Here is a 16,303-nt window from a genome sequence, read left to right as displayed (position 1 = left end):
ACAATAACAAAAACCCCACTCTCCACCCACAAAGGTAGTTTCACAGACCTTTAATTCTACAGTTTTTACTAACACAACACAAACATCTTTCCCCTGCACTCTATTTAAACAGTAAGTTTCAGTTTCTGAGAGCAGTAAGAAGAGAGTGCATGTGTCAACTGTATGCAAAGATACCCATAAATATTCAGAATTTATTTATCATTATATACTACTAAAATATAGCATGTAAACAAAAGACAAAATGTAATCAATTACATAAAACAGCTAGACAAGGATGGAAGTACCATAAGCTTGAAGAACTGCAAATTCCCAGGCCTGCTGGCCTGTGCTGTGCTCTGAAACAGAAGATCAGCTTCATATCCTTGTGTCTCCATCCCGAATGGGCATTCCTGGAGTTCAAGATTCACTTTGGATTTCCTAAATGAATTTCCTAAATGAACTTTGATCACCCAACCCTGATATAGATGTAGGGACACAAACATCCTCAATAGTCTTCCCCTTACGCCTTCCTCTTATAAGAAAACAAACAACCCTCCCACAATGTTTTCACCTGCTGAGGCTTTGCTACTCAAAATGAAAGTAAGTAAACAAAGAGCCTTATTTTTAAGCTGAGCAAGCACTACACCGCAATCTTGATGTTAAAGTGAGTCTTTTCTTGTATATTCTGAAATTGTCTCAAGAAGTCTTTTGTATTCTCTCCCATATAGAAGATCGTGGTATTACTGAAGTTCTAATCACACTTCCCTAAATGGCACCAGCTGTTGTTTCATGACAAAACCTCTAAAGAGAATTAATCATGTATCATAAGGGATTTAAGTCTTCTGCTTCCCAATAAATCACTTTTAAAAAGTGTTATTCAATTTTCAGTCTAATTCTTTCAGTTGAAATCTTAATACGGCCACTTTAAGATGTTTTTAGTAATGGTATTTGACTTTCCTAACACTCCTGTGATGGATATGCAAAATTTCATATGCTTGATAGCCAGCCTCCAAGGTGATGGCAAATAAATCATGGAAGTATCTGGATCAAAGGCATTATCCTCAAATATGTTTAATCAACAAGACGACCATCCTCGAGTAGTTCAGATGCTGAAGCACTTTGCACTATGGATCTTTTATTACAGGCCTGCAATTACTCTTCGGATCATGACTTCAAATGCCGCTAGCATGTTACACTCTGTCCAACACAGTGCAGTGGTAACACTAGGGGAAAGCTTTTTTGTTCTGCATCGATAGTCCGTGGTACTCGGATTTCTACATCAAAAACACATGGTGTACATTATTGTCCACCCCTTTTTGTTAGGGACTGTTTTCTCCAATATGATTTTTTGCAAGTTTCGTTCTCAAACAACAAACATCCATACATGTCAAACCTTTCCCTTTCAATCTGCCCAACATAGACTAGCTTTACTTGAAAAACAGAGTATTTAATAACTGAAAAGGAGTTTGAGTTTTTTTTTTTCCCCTATCAATTGGGAATGAGTAGTGTTTCCAGGGTATAGTCATTCTTCCTTGGTGCCTTCGCAGGGTCAGAACTTAGTCGGCCTTTAAACTAGTCAGCACTGTAACATTTGCTGTCTACTTTGATCCTCAGAATTCACATACTTAGTTTTAGCAGCATCTTCCTTCACATCTTGCAATTTTTTTCTTCTTACAATGTTCCCTTCGAAATTTCTGCATGCAACAGAAAACAACAAAATCTGCATGTTGGTATGGATTTTTATTGCCTTTCCAGGGTGGGGAAAAAAAAAAAAAAAAAAAGGGTCACATGGCCTTTATGTTTTGAAATCACATTGAGTCACCACACTGAGTTTGGTTACTTGTGCTGCAATAGTTGCTCTTCAAGTTAGCTCAAAGGACACATGTTTGAACTGGCCAGTTCTGTAGCCTCAAAGAAAAGCTATTCCTATGCTCAGTTTCTAGGTAGAGGGAAATAACGTGTTTCCAGAACGAAGATGGGAATAGTTTTGTCATCAGTTTGTTGCCATCAGTATGTTGCCATAACTGGGTTACATCTCTTTAGTGTCATGCTTTACTTTTAAGCAGAATTTTCTTCATGCAATTTAAGTCCACACTGATGAAAAAAATATATGAAGTTGAAAAATCCCAGAAAATATATTATTTTTTCCCAATTGGGAATATTGGCTTATTCCTGTATTAGCCCGTTTTTCCCTCCCCCACACTCTGTAAGGAGAGAGAGAGAGAGAAAAAAAAAAAAAAAAACACCTTGCCTAGTCATTCTTTATTTCTCATTTAAAGTACAATAGGACTTGAGGTTGAGGAGGAGCAGCTGATGTGGTTTTTGCCTTTCCGGTGTGTGTTCTAATGAGTGTGCTCAGGGAAGAAGAAAAAAAAAGAACTAGACCACATACTCCTACTGCACTAGACAGAGAGGTTCCTTTAACATACTGCATTTGATGGAGAGAATACATCACTCCATAGCAAAAACATCTGGCTTCCATGCCCACAATAATCTTCCAGATAGCTTTTTGCCTCCTCAGCACAAGCTGTGTTGTTTTCTCATAAGCCTCAATGTTTCAAAAACATCATTCCTTTTTCTGCTAGGTGGCAAAGAAGGGTACCTGCCCTAGACTGGAAGACATTTAGACACGAGCACAGAGGACATGTTATGCGTGACCAACAGGACAAATTTTCCCTTTGGCTTTGTATCTTTCTGCCTTAACATCCACAACTGCCACAGGCAGGTAACTGCCAGGGTGATGCTCCTGAAAGCACCTGGGACAAATGCAGCACCTGGGACAAATGCAGCACCTGGGACATAAAAACTTAGAAATGCACATGGCAGTGTCCCACATTCCCTTAAATAAAAGGTAGAATGAGCACAGTTAGTAGGAGAGGACAATAAATCATTAATGTAATTAAGCTGTAAAGCCTAGAGAGGTTAATTAAGTAAAGGAACCTAGGAACCTAGATCTACTACTTACTGTTCAAAACAAAACTAGCTGTTCTGAAAGAGCTAAGATATACCTCAAAACAAAAAGTTGTAAGTGCAGTATGGAAATAAGTGTCTAAGTTTTATCAGCAACATACACTTGATTGTAGCCTGGCATTACACATTAGATCCTACCGCCTTCTCCTTGCCTTGAAAAAATAATAATAATAATAATGACTAAAACTGTTACCTGAACGATTTGCAATTTTGCCCAAGAAAAACCTGACTGAGAATACCTCCCACCATGAAAATAAAACTGGAGGGGGGTTCAAAAGATACCACTCTCCTGCTGTGCTTAACAAATGGTTTGGCTCTCCTGCCAAGACAGAAACACAGAGAAGTAACAGTTTCCTGTTACCACAAGAAATTTGCATAGATCACAGCATACCATTAATGATATGAACTGAATCTCTTTATTGCATCCTCCGTGAAATATCTGAAGTGTGAAGAGCATCATTTTTGTGCAGATAGGTATGTTCACTATAACTAGTTCTATCAGAAAATTATAGACATTTTAAATATTTTTTAAAAATACATATGTGCTGCTAGGGAAATGACCTTAAAATAAAAATACTACTACAAAAAAAAAAAAAAAACCCGCTAACAAATCCCATACCCTATACTAGTTTTAGCAAAGGCACTGAGGGTCATCCAATGGACTTGGGAAATAAGTAATGGTTAATTGACATTTTGTTTCCTATTAGAAGGAAGTGCGCTTTTTTAAAGATTATTAAACCCATGCTAAAATAACCTTCAAAGAATTGTTGCTCAAACAAAAACAGAAGCGAACAATTAAAAACCCTAAAGGTCTTGTATATTACTGTGTGCCTGACCTGAAAATACACACCAACCTCTTCCACATGTATTTTTTTAACCATTTATTGTTGGCTCTTAAAGGTAGTATCACCAAGTAACACACAGATATTTTTGATCATTATAATGCCCCACCAAAACCATTTTAATGATTCTTGTCACTGATCATTCAAGCATTCATTTGTCAGGTTCAAGGTCTCAGGTTGCAATCCCTTGCAGGAAATATCTCCTGCTTTTGGATGGTAAAATGTAATGCTTATGATTTTGTAAATGTACAGGTAAAATAAAAATCACCTATTTTATGTAGAAATGGACACCATGTGCCCAACTGGATGCCAGTGCAAGTTTGAGAAGAGCTTCTCAAACCTGTGGGATCTCAGAAGACTCACCCTACGCACGTTAACTCTTCACGACCACATGGACTCTGTTCCATTTATCTCTGTCATATAACCACAGCAAAAAATAAAGTAGGTCTAACAAAAACAGCTCTAAAGATAGACTGAATGGAATTTTATTGGGCAAATGCTCAGACTAAGTTTTAGCCCAATAACCTTTAAAGACTATTCTCATCAACACTTTTACTGGCCCGCTTTTCCTTGTGCTAGAGATTTGAGTTGCAGTCTCACAAGTTTAAACAAAATAACAAGATTAAAGAGTGACAATGTTGCCTACACATTTCCAAAACAGACTGTAGCTTGTACATCTCAGCACAGAGAAAACGCCCATGTTAACATGCACATGACATATGGTACATGCAGTTACCAGGACAGCCAGACATTACTCTCCTGGTTACGCTTCCCACAGAGCTCCAGTGCTCACAGATCAACAACAGGAAATTCCTTCCCGTATAATCCTAGGCAACTTGGAATAACCCCTCTTCCCATCACCTTTACAGCTACACTGTACAATATTCCTGTAAGAGGAAAAGATCCTAGACTTCCTTGCATCTACCACAAAGATCCTATATATCACTGCAGCATGCCCCGAGAAAAGGACTGGCAATGGAAAGATCACAAACAATTTGCTAAACAGGCACGCAGCAGAGGGCTACCACAACTCCCTGAAGTCATCTCATGCTTCAGGACCTTCTTTCCCCAACACTGCTCAGTATGATCAACCTTAACACACTTAACTGCTCAGTATAGCTGAATTACTGCCAGCCTTGTTCCAAGTTTTTTACTGTTTACTTTTGTAATGCATTTTTCCACTGTGATAAAGTTCTCATCTGGATATCTTTGTACCACAAGGCTTGGGTGAGCCTAACAAGATCTTGGAGGTTGTACCTGCTCAACTAATTCTGAAGTAATGGAATTTCTGGTACAAATTACCAGCTTTCTTGGTGGTTGAGAAAGTATTCTTATACTCTTCAGTACATTGAAATTTCCCAATTGCAGAGATTATTTTAAAAGGAAAAGGTAAGCTGATAGATCTAACCCTCAGTTTGAACAGCTTTCAAAGATTTCATACATTAGTCACACTCCTACAGCTGCATCATGATCTAGGCCCCCCCAGAGAGCTCCTGCCACTTCATAAAGATCAACACTGTACTTGAGTAGTCTGATGCTTCAACTCTTTTTCCTTCCCCCACACAAACACAGATAGCAATATGCAAACAAAGCCGAAGCACCATTTCAATGGAATTGTACTGACCACCAACAGAAGGAACCTCATTCGGCCTTTTTCCAATCTCCCTCGTCAGTCACTCATCCTCCCACAATGCATTCCTATGGAAGTTACTATAAAACACCTTTCAAGATTGCTCACTGAGAATTTTGACAGTTATAAAGACCATCAAAATTCTGCCCTTTAATCTGCAATTTAGGAATTTCATCTTGACAGATGGAATTATTCACCTTCTATAAGAGTCACAACATAAAAGGCTGTCATAAAATAATCTTGAATTTATTTTGAGTATTTTTAGTTTAAAATGTTTGGCATTTTCATTATCTTTCTGTTACCTGACATCGGATGTTTATCACTTAACTAGCAACAAAACAAACATCTACATGAGTTATTCTAAAAGATTTAATCAGTATCAGGAAGAATTGATTAAAAAAGTACAACTCCATGCTTGCTTTCTCATAAATATTTGGCTGCCTGCTTCACCTGCCCAGCAACCCTAAAGAGGAAACTTTCCCTGGCTGGATTTTGCATGGTCTTATACATTGTTCTACTCATGAGTTTAGGAGGAATCCTCTCTAGGCCTGTCTGATGACAAGAAAGGGTAATTACCTACCTTCTTACAGCAAGTTTCATTTTACTGCAAGACTGTGGCCCAGTATGTCAAATATTGCATGAAGATACCATAGTGTAATGGTGGTGAAACGACTTTAAGACAGCGTCACCAGTTCATATACGATGGAAAATGCTTCCTCTGTGCACACAGGCAAAATCCTAAACAGCTGCAAGCACTAGAATGTCTGACACCAGCTCCCCTTCAACTACATCAGCTGGTCTAATGAAAAGAGGTATTTTGCCCCCACACGCGTTTTTTTTTTCTATGCATCATCACCAGCACACGACTAGAGGAATGGATGTAAAATGGACTATTCATTCGTATCTTCCCCCAAAAACCTGCATAGCTGGCTTGCAATGTTGTCAGTGAAGCACACATACCACCAGTTCATCATAGGTGAAGATGCTCTATTTGAAGACTGGGGGAGATCCCCAGTTATAATTGAATCAGAATACCTCTATTTATTTTTGAGGTTATTTTAAGACATTTTATATGTCTTAGTATCCAATTCAGAAATTAAGTTTTAAAATATATATATATATTGAAATACATTCTTCCAAAATACTTTGGCTTCACTTGTTTGTACTTGAGAAGGAACCATTAATTCTCCAAGCACATAAGTAGGCTTCTTTGCACCATTACCCATGTTTAGAACATGACGGTTTCTCCCCACTCAGTCTGCTTATGAAAGCTTTCATACCACCTATATAGAGCAGAATATTTTTTTTCTTTTTGGGCAGCTTGCAAAAACTTTATTGTTTTAAATGATGCATGCTGAAGAAAGTTAGGTTTTCTGAATAGCAGTTTTCATTTCCAGATCCTCCCTCTTCATCCTTTACAATGAGTTTCCATTTCTTAAGTAAATTCTACCAGAAGAACCTTAAAACAGAAAGAGCTATCATTACTTTTCTCCCTTGAAATTTTAAACAAAGTGACACTTATTTATAGCAGTGATAGCATTCAGAAAATGGAATGAAAATGACAGGCGATCCCCCAAACTCTTCAGAAAGGCAACAACAAGACCAATCATTTCAATATTGTAAAAAACATTTCCAGGAATTATTCATATCCACAAGTTACAAATGGCAATTGTTGCTTTTAATTATAAACATGTATTTGAACATGCATATAGACACAGAAGATTCACACACATGGCAAAAATCCACTTCTGAAAAAATAGCAAAGTCCATGAATATAAGACATGAGAACTAAATCATGCTTTTCTCCGCCAGATCTAAGCTGCCTACCTTAGACTACTTGAATTTTTTTGACACGTTGCTTACCTGCTCAAAGTAATTTCCTAGTTTCCCTTGAATACAGAACAGTTAGCATGGAAAGTATATGTACACACAAAGCTAGACAGATTCAAAAAGGACATATGCATGAACATACCTGCCCCAAATTTCAAATAATCCTCCATGCACTGTGCACCTATTTCCCCCAAAAAGAGAGAGAGATATGTGTTCTTTCCTGGAGCTCATTACAATTTAGTTGCCACTTCAATGCAATGAGGACTACGGAAATCTTCCTCCAGCTTTAGCACTCTTTCACCTAAACGACAGTAAATTTTCTTCTACATCAGAGCGCCCACAATGAGGTTTCACATTATTACACCGCAAACCTGGCTCAGTTGCAGTCACAAAGAAGTGGCCCCAGTTCCCTTCCATCACCCAGCCCTTGCCTAGTGTCATCTCTGCTACTTCTCTGACCCTGCATTATTCAGCTCTCTAACAAGCACAAAACTAGACCAAACCAGAAGTTTTTCACTGTATTGTGGCGGGGAAGATAAGGGAGATGTGACAACTTCCTTTCTGGCAGGCAAGCTATAACATCTAATGAATCCCTTCTTCAAAACAACAGTGTCCAACCGACCAAGTTGCACCACAGATGCTTTCTTACAAGGACAGGATACACAGGAGGCTTAAGGCATCTTTGCAATGCAGCCTCCTTACTCATCAGGCAGAACAGAGCAGAAGTTCAATGGGCAGAAGGCAATGCAGCTTCCTTTCAATTTTTGAGAGGTTACACAGATCCCAAATCTATAACTGTATTACATGTAATGAAAGTAAATAGCAGCACACTTGAACATCTGTCATATCAGACCTCCCTTTGATTGCACAGCACAAATCAAAACAAACAAACAAAAAAGGCACTTTTTCTCTTGTCCAACGCAGTAACAAAAGAAAAAATAGGTTCTTATAAAAAGGCAGAAACACTGAAAAAAAATCTCAAGAGCAAGCAATGCAAGATTGTCCTTTTTTGCCCCCACCCTGTAGACACCACAGTATATCATAGGAAAGATAAGAAAGTAACTAACAGCATATCCTCTTCACAACTTGTCTTTTAGACCTAACTCCAGCTAGGAGAGGAACAGCTGAAGGCCCGATCCAGACAGAAACAGAAAGAATAGAAAGGTAATTCCGAGCTTTAACCTGGGACCACATAGCCAAGTCTTGACAATTCAGCAGTAGGAGCTACAGTCACAAAACCTGCCTTTTGATGAACCATGTGTACCTGGTTCGCCTCTAAGACAGGTTGCTAACCAGGCTCAACTCTTCCAGTCTGTGTGACTGGATTCACATCTAGCTGTACCTCACAGGACAGTTGGGGTTAGAAGGGACCTCTGGAGGAATCTACCTGTTCAACCCCTGTTCAAGCAGGGTCATCCACACCACACTGCCCGGACTTCTGAACACCTCCAAGGATGGAGACTCCACAGCCTCTCCAGGGAGTTTGTTCCAATGCCCTGGATGTTACCCTCACAGTAAAGAGATTTTTTTCTTATGTTCTGACACAAATTCAGTTTGTGCCCTCTGTCAACTGGGCATCACTAAGAAGATTTCAGCTCCATTTTTACACCCACTCATGAGATACTTACACACATTGCTAACATTTCTTCCCCTTCTCCACGCCCCTCAACCTTCTGCTTCTCAGGATGAGCAGTCCCAGCTCTCAGCCTTCCTCATGTAAGGGATGCTCCTGTCTTTTAACCACCTTGGGAGCCCTTCACCAGCCTCACTCTAGCAGCTCCATACTATAAGCAATGACACAGTCCAACTCTCAGGCACCCAATCATACCCTGACACTCTTCCTCAGGCACTGCATTGACAGCAGAAGGAATCCTGTCCTGTCCCTCCTCAAGAAGTCCTGCTCCCAAACTCAAGTAACAGATGAAGCTGAGAAAACAGCAACAGTGGGGATACACCTGGGGCAAGGGAGAACACATGCAGATTTAAGGTAGAACAGACTATTCAGAAAGTCAGAAACCACACAGTGCAAAGTGAATTATTTAGGTCTATAGATATCACTGGCTGTTAGATGTTTAAAAGAAAGGTTTGTTTTAATTCTCTTCAAACAAAACAAATTACTAATAACCAAGTAAAAATGAAAGCTATCCCTTTATTACAGTCTGAGCTATTTGTTTTCAAATAAACTGATAACATAAAGACACAGTCCCTTTAACATTTGTTTTTTTTTTTTTTTGAGTCTATGGTGCTCTTTTTAAGTGTATATTCTGCTCTACTACAAACTATTGGTTTAAAGCTGAAAGTTATTTTCAAGGTAAACTTAGAAACTACTAAGAGGCATTAATAGGTATATCCTACTTGTTGAACAGTTTGCTGCCTTTTCACTTACCAGTATACAGCTAGGATATTACCTCAAAAAATATATGATCCTGTCTGCTCTTGCAAAAATATACACATTACTTCTATTTACCTATATACTCTACTCAGGAAGTGCACAAGAAAGGATAATAATAATAAAGATAATACATGACATATTTTACATTAAGCTAGCACTTCCTAGATCTGAGGCCGAATTCTTTCACTGAAGTACTACAGAATAGCAATCATGTTGAGAGTCTTCAGCTATTTTCAGGAGATTCAGTTTTCATTTATAAAACATATGTGGCTCTTCAGGTTGAGGAGAAAACCTTGAAAACATGACTACAAGTAATGATGGTGCACATGTTCTTGCTGTTTGCAATCATTCTTCCATAGCTTCATGGGCATTACCCACTGCATTAAGAGTTAAGAGCTCTTCACAGCATTGCTTCAAATGTACAAAATCCACTTTCACTACACCGTGTGCATATATATATATATATATACACACACACACATATATATATATGTATATATAAAAGCACACACACACAAACTATTACCGTATTATTATGACAGCTTGTTTTCAGTAGTCCCTATACAACTAAAAGGCTGAAAGGTAAGAATGACTTTTGTTCAAAATAAGGGTTTTTTAGCATTAGAAACTGTCATTATGCTTCTCTAGTATGGCAGCTTCTCTAGTTTTGAGCGCATACTTTGGAAACTAACTTATAATATAGATAATAACATTTGTAGGTGACCTGTGGAAAGCAGAAAAACAAGCATTCTTTTTGTCGAGACTCCATCTTTTACTAACTACTACAAAATTATTGAAGCAGTGGAGACTAGGCTTTGACTCAAAAGAGTTAAGTTAGGCAAGGGAGGAGAAAAAAAAAAAAAAAACACCACACACACATTCTGCAAGCACTACAATTTCTAAATTAGTTTATCGTGACTTATTTTCAGTTATACTATGATATGATCTTCCTAATAAAAATTTTAAAATATTTGTTCTCTCACACGTCCCAGTCAACTGATAGCTATCCCTTCTTACCAGCTGACCTTTGCTAGTTCTGTTACGCTAGAACTCCTGAAAAAGAGCATCATAGTTCCATAAAGGTTAACTGAAAACACAGATAATTTGCTATTTCTGTAAGCATTCATCAATATCTTGCTTCTAAAAGTACATAGGTATAACCGGAAGTAGGCATAATCGGACTTTTTCAGCATAAAAACCACTTTAGCATAAGCCTCATGCACTATGGAATACCTTTCCTCTTTTAAAATTGTAAATAATTCTTTCCTACCTAGTGGAAGCTACCAATAAAAACGCTATTTAAACTCAAATCCAAAGTTTAAATTATACAGGCTTTTTAGTAAGACATGAGCACCAAATTACATCCATAAAATGTGGCAGTTTAGAACATAAATTAACACCACAGCTATCTTTAAACCTTTCCTCATGTTTCAAATTGGACTTATTTCTGTTACCGTTCAAGTGTTTAACTTATACCATCAAAAAAAATCAAAAAACAAAGAACAAAAAAAAAAAATCACACATTGTTTTTTTCACACTAATGGGAAGTCTAAAAAAATAAAAATAATAAAAAATAGTTTCAAAACAAGTCTGTAACCAAAGATCAAGTACTTATGTATCCAACAGACAGAGGGCAAGCAGATTAAAACCGGAAAGCTGAAACCATCACTGTCACTGGCTGTACACCTCTGTCATCCCTAAGGCCAGTGTAACAGATCCATTGATGAACCATCACCCAGACCAACAGTCTTTTTAGCCTGGCTCACTAAACTCATTTCTAGCAGCTACCCCATCCACTTCAGCACTACAATAACATCGCTCTTCTATATGTCAGTGAGCTACAGCTGCCACTGAACAGGTGTGTGTTCAGAGCTGCCCAGAATTGTCAGTATTTAAAAGAAACACATCCCAAAACATCATCTGAACATGGTGAAAAATAGAGTTCAACTAAATTCAAGTTGCTTCTCTAAAAGTACTCTGAAATGAGAAAAATACATCAATCTTTTCTGCTTTTACAGAATGAAGAGCCAAATTGCTTCCAGTTGTAAAAACCTGTTGACTCACCAAACTTTCATTCCCACTACATTTGAGAACAAGTTTCATTAAAAGTGCCTACTCAAGGATTTTCATACTTCTTTCTGCAGTTTTCTATACGAGCTGTAAAGCTTTCAATTATTGGGTCCAAACTAGCCTGTAAAAACCTTAATTCTGAAGAGCTATTCAAAGGCCATAACTCTTGTTGATAAAGATCACAGAGCACTGCAGAAAGGAAAGGACAATTATTTTAGCTTCTCTATTTACACTGTTTCCATATCTAAACTATCTAACTTCAAGTGGCACACTCAGAAACTTTATCACTTTTAGATACCTATTCAAGCTTCCAGCTCCTTTCAATGAAAAGGAGATTTACTAACATAGAATGCAATAATTATTACAGCTATAATAAGACTCCACCATTAGAATACACAGGATTTATTCACTTCAATAATGGTAATCATAACCCTCTGGAGCAACCCAAAAATGTCAAAAGCCACAACTGAAGAAGTTCACCATTATCCTCTCTAATGAGACTTTATTAAAGTTCCTAACTCCATAAAGCACATGCATGGGAGTAAAGATGCAGCTACCCCACCATCCTCCAAGATGCTCCCACTTTGCTGCTTAACCATGTTAAAGAAGTCACCCTACCCTGATCTACATCTGGCACAGGAGACAGAGAAGTAATCTATCGATTGAACCAGATCTCTTCAAGTGATCTCAGGCTCCTCATTCCTGAGGTCGTTCTCAGACTGGAGAGCATCCGCTACTACTGCAGACGAGGACTGCATCCCTCAACAACACCCACCGATGCTGATACTCTCCAAGGACTTTAAAACCACCCAAAATGACTCACCAGCTCTGGAACCAGTTACCACCTTCACGCACTCATATCTTACCACTTCTGACCAACCCCATGAAAAGCAGCAAGAAACTTCTCAAACACACCACAGAGGCAAAACTTTTGAGAGCTAATGAAGCTATCCCATAAACGCCTCTGCAAAACTCCTCACGATCCACCTCAAAACTTAGCAGCTTCAGCTTTTGTCTCTTCAGGCAGCTGAGATCAACACATAACCTGTGCAGTAACAGCAAAGTCTTAGTCTTGCCCCAGTGCCGAGCAGCAGTAGCTGTGACACCCGCGGGGTGACAGACAACCCACACCTCGGGCAGGACAGTCACTCCCCAGAACACGCCGAGCAGCTGAGCAGCCCCAGTGCTGGACGCGTTTAGGCCTCTTCCCAGCACCCGCTTGCCCCCCAAGCCACCTTTTTAGGGGCAGGAGCCCCCGCTGAGCCCCCCGGCCGCAGCCTCCACTGCGAGCCTGGGCCACCTCCGAGGGGCCTGTGGAGCTGCCCCCCTCACACCCACCGCCCGCACCCTCCTCGCTTGAGAGCGATCCCACGCTCTTTCCACGCTCACCAGGCACACGCAGGGAAACAAGGAATAATATATATAAAAAAAAGGAAAAAAGGGATAATAAGGGAAAAAAAAAAAAAGCACAGCCCAGCCCATAACTTACCACCCAAGTGAGTCCCCCGCTGCCGCCGCCGCCGCCTCCGGACTTGGCCATTTTGTGCCTGTGTCTCGCGGGTCCAGGCGAGGCCGCGCAGAGCCGCGCAGCGAGAGCGCGCTACGCCCGCGCCGGCCGCACGCTCCCTCCGCGCGGCCGCTAGTTCATGCCGGGCGGCGGAGCAGGGCCAGGAGGCGCGGAGCGGGCCGCGGCCCGGCGGGGAAGCGCCGCGCGGCCGCCCGCGCTCAAACTCGAGGCCGGGGGGCGGCGCGCGGACCCGGCCGGGCCTGCGCCTCCCGCTCGTTTAAAGGGACTGCGGGCCCTGCGCCCCGCAGCGGCGACAGCGCCCGCCGCGCCGCCTTCTGCCCGCCCCGCAGCCACAAAGGCCCCCGAACGGATCAATAACTACGGTTATTATTATTTAAAAAAAAGAGGGGGGGGGGCTCTCCCCGCGGACCCTCCCCCGCGGACCCTTCCCGCGCGCGCGCGCCACACGCGTGTGCCCGCGCAGCCCCCGCCCCCCCGCGCTGCCGCCGCCGCTTCCCTCGCGCGCACGCGCCGCTCGCCGCCACCCGGCCCGGTGCCGCCTCCCTCCCGGCTTCCGCCTCCTCCTCCCGCCCCGGTGCCGACAGCGGCCCCCGCGCTCAGACAATAAGTGCGCGGCCCTGGTGCGGCCCCGGCCGCCTCCCTGCGCTCCCCTCCCCCCGCTTTGTGTTCCCCCCCTCCGCCACGCTCCCGGGCCCGCTCCGGCCCGAGCCGCCAATCACGGGCGGGAGGCGGGCGCGCCGCGAGCGGCACCGGCCAATGGGGGAAGCGGAGAGAGCAGCGGCGGCCGCCTGCAACGTCACTGCGGGTGGCAACAAGGAGGGAGAGGCGCCGCCGCGCGGGGGCGCTGCGGGGCGCCCTGGGGGAGGGGCGGCGCGGAGCGGAGCGGAGCGGGCGGCCGTTAACGGCCGCGCTGCGGCGGGCGGGGAGAGGAAGGAGCCGCTGCCGCCGGGGCGCGGCGGGGGAAACGCCGAGCTCCCTTATCGCGCGTACGGCCCCCGTTCCTTGCGGCAGGCACAGTGCGGCGCCCTGGCAGAGCTGCGGCTTTACTGCCCGCCGCCTCCTTCCCACTTTTCTCACGCAGGAGACAAAAAGACCTTGATCGGGAATAGGCCCCGAAAATCGGCGGCTTGCAGGGTGCTCACCGGCTCGGCAAGGCCAAGCAAAGAGCCATGTAGCCTTTTGGCTCTCCTAGTCTTCAAGAGACACTGCGATCTGTGTGGGGAACAGAGTTAACTGCTCCATTTCTGACTGTGCGGGCAAGGGAGGTTTATAAACCCCTGTCCTGTTATGCACCGCAGCAGTCAGCCTAGGGCGATCTGTATCCCCAATAACTGCCTTATCCCGCTGTGTTTGTGGTTCCTCTGGAGTATTCCGGGTTAAGTGGTCTTCTGGTCAGTGATACATTGCCGTATCAGAGGTTCACGTAATAAAGCAGCCTGATCCGTACACAATACACAACTCTACTCTGAAATATTTGCCATTTTGAGAAAATACCGTATGGTGAGACTTTAGCAACTACTTTCTAGGCCTAATTGGTGTGCGTCTAAAGCTTAAAAGTAATGATATTTATTTTAGGCGTAAGCATGAGAAATGTGTAAAAGTTTTAAGTTGTTTACACCAAAAGTAAATATAAATATTATTGTCCTACCCAGCCCATTTAATTCCTTGAACTATTCCCAGTGCTAAGTCACAAGAGGAGAACTTAGTAGCAGCATGGCATCTGATTGGTAGACAAATTAGTACCTAAGGAGAGTAATTATAACTGTGTAGTAATAATTTAAAGGTTTTCCTTTTCTGTAGTGCTTTCACTCTGCAGTAAAAGAGTAAAAGATTGAAAACCAAGCTGTCGCCTTTGAGGAGTTAGTTGTAATGTTCAATTATTCCTAAGAGATCAGAAGAATTTCTAGTAAATACTGCTCAGTTAGTATGATTTTATTCTGTCGGTTTTCAAAGAGCTTATTACACTAATATCTAAATGCTGCCCAGGGATTACAGGAAAAAGTGGCATCTCTTTAAGAGGGGAGGTGGGTTATCTCTTCTTAACTGCAGCCTGATGAACCTTTGAGCTGGGGGCTGTATTCTTCTAGTTTAGGCAAAATAAGAAATGTTGCTCTTGCAGTGCAAGAAGGTAGCAGCGGCCGTGGTGCTTGGGGCTTGCTGGTGAGTTTTTTTCCCCCCTTCTAATTTGTATTTGTAGAGAAGCAGGTGTTATGAGTCGGGGCTGCTACAGTGAATACTGGGAGGTCCAGAGAAAATAGTAACAATCTTACCTGTTCAGAGCTTTTTTATTGGTAGAGAAAGAGGCAGAGCAAGGCACAAACATTAGTGTACTCTGCTCCCATTAGCTCCAGCCATTTAGCAAATAGGCTGTTCTGAGCGTGGGAAGAGCAGGTTTTACACTCATTTATCTTGAGCCAAGTAGTGGATAGTGATCTAGCTCGAAGATAGCCAACTAGCTCCACTGTAGAAAGACAGGAGGAGTTTTCTGCTTCTTGGCAGCTGCTGATTTTCGAATGTGCATGGTCAGACTTGCTCAGTCTGTGCTGTGCTGGAGTAGTCTAAACGCTGGAAGAAAGGCTGAAGTTCCTCCAAGCATTTTCTTTATTCGTCTTTGGAATTAATTCTTCCAAGTTGCTTCTCGCTTAGTTTTCATCATAAATTGTACCACCTGGAAGACTGTGGACACACTACAGCATGTTACTAGCTTATTACTTACATTGTTTATGTCCTTAATACTTAATCGTGTCTGTTGAGGGGTTGCATTCATAGACGTGTAGGGCTGTGCGGCCAAGTTCTTGAGGAACGAGATACAGCCGCTGCTGTTGGAAGAAGTCTGTTTATGGGGTTTTAAGTGATTCCTTATAAAACAAACATACAATTGGATTTAAACATGAATTGGATTTGCACACCATACATTTATTTGCAGGATGCCACCTACACAGATGGTGTCCTATCACTTTATGTGAAATACTGTGTGATATTTTAAATTAGTAATCACGTGGAGGTGCTAAGTGCATAACTCCTATTTCATTCATCCCATTTCATTTCCTTTTGGACAGTTC

General features: G+C 42.0%; 1 protein-coding gene across 1 annotated transcript in view; it reads right to left on the bottom strand.

Annotated features, from left to right (window-relative positions):
- Positions 1 to 13,348, bottom strand: part of TOP2B (DNA topoisomerase II beta) — a 61,489-nt gene extending 48,141 nt beyond the window's left edge. Inside the window, exon 1 of the mRNA XM_088521175.1 lies at positions 13,203 to 13,348. Within this exon, the coding sequence (XP_088377301.1) occupies positions 13,203 to 13,253 (51 nt within the window). The 5' untranslated portion in view covers positions 13,254 to 13,348. The remainder of the gene's footprint in view (positions 1 to 13,202) is intronic.
- Positions 13,349 to 16,303: the final 2,955 nt, after the last annotated feature.

The sequence above is a fragment of the Tinamus guttatus genome, unplaced genomic scaffold (genome assembly GCF_059628265.1).
Source record: "Tinamus guttatus ecotype Peru unplaced genomic scaffold, ASM5962826v1 Tinamus_guttatus_pri_ptg000115l, whole genome shotgun sequence".
Taxonomy (NCBI): Eukaryota; Metazoa; Chordata; class Aves; order Tinamiformes; family Tinamidae; genus Tinamus; species Tinamus guttatus.
The sequence above is the reverse complement of the archived record's forward strand: the minus strand, read 5'-3'. Positions and strand labels throughout refer to the sequence as shown.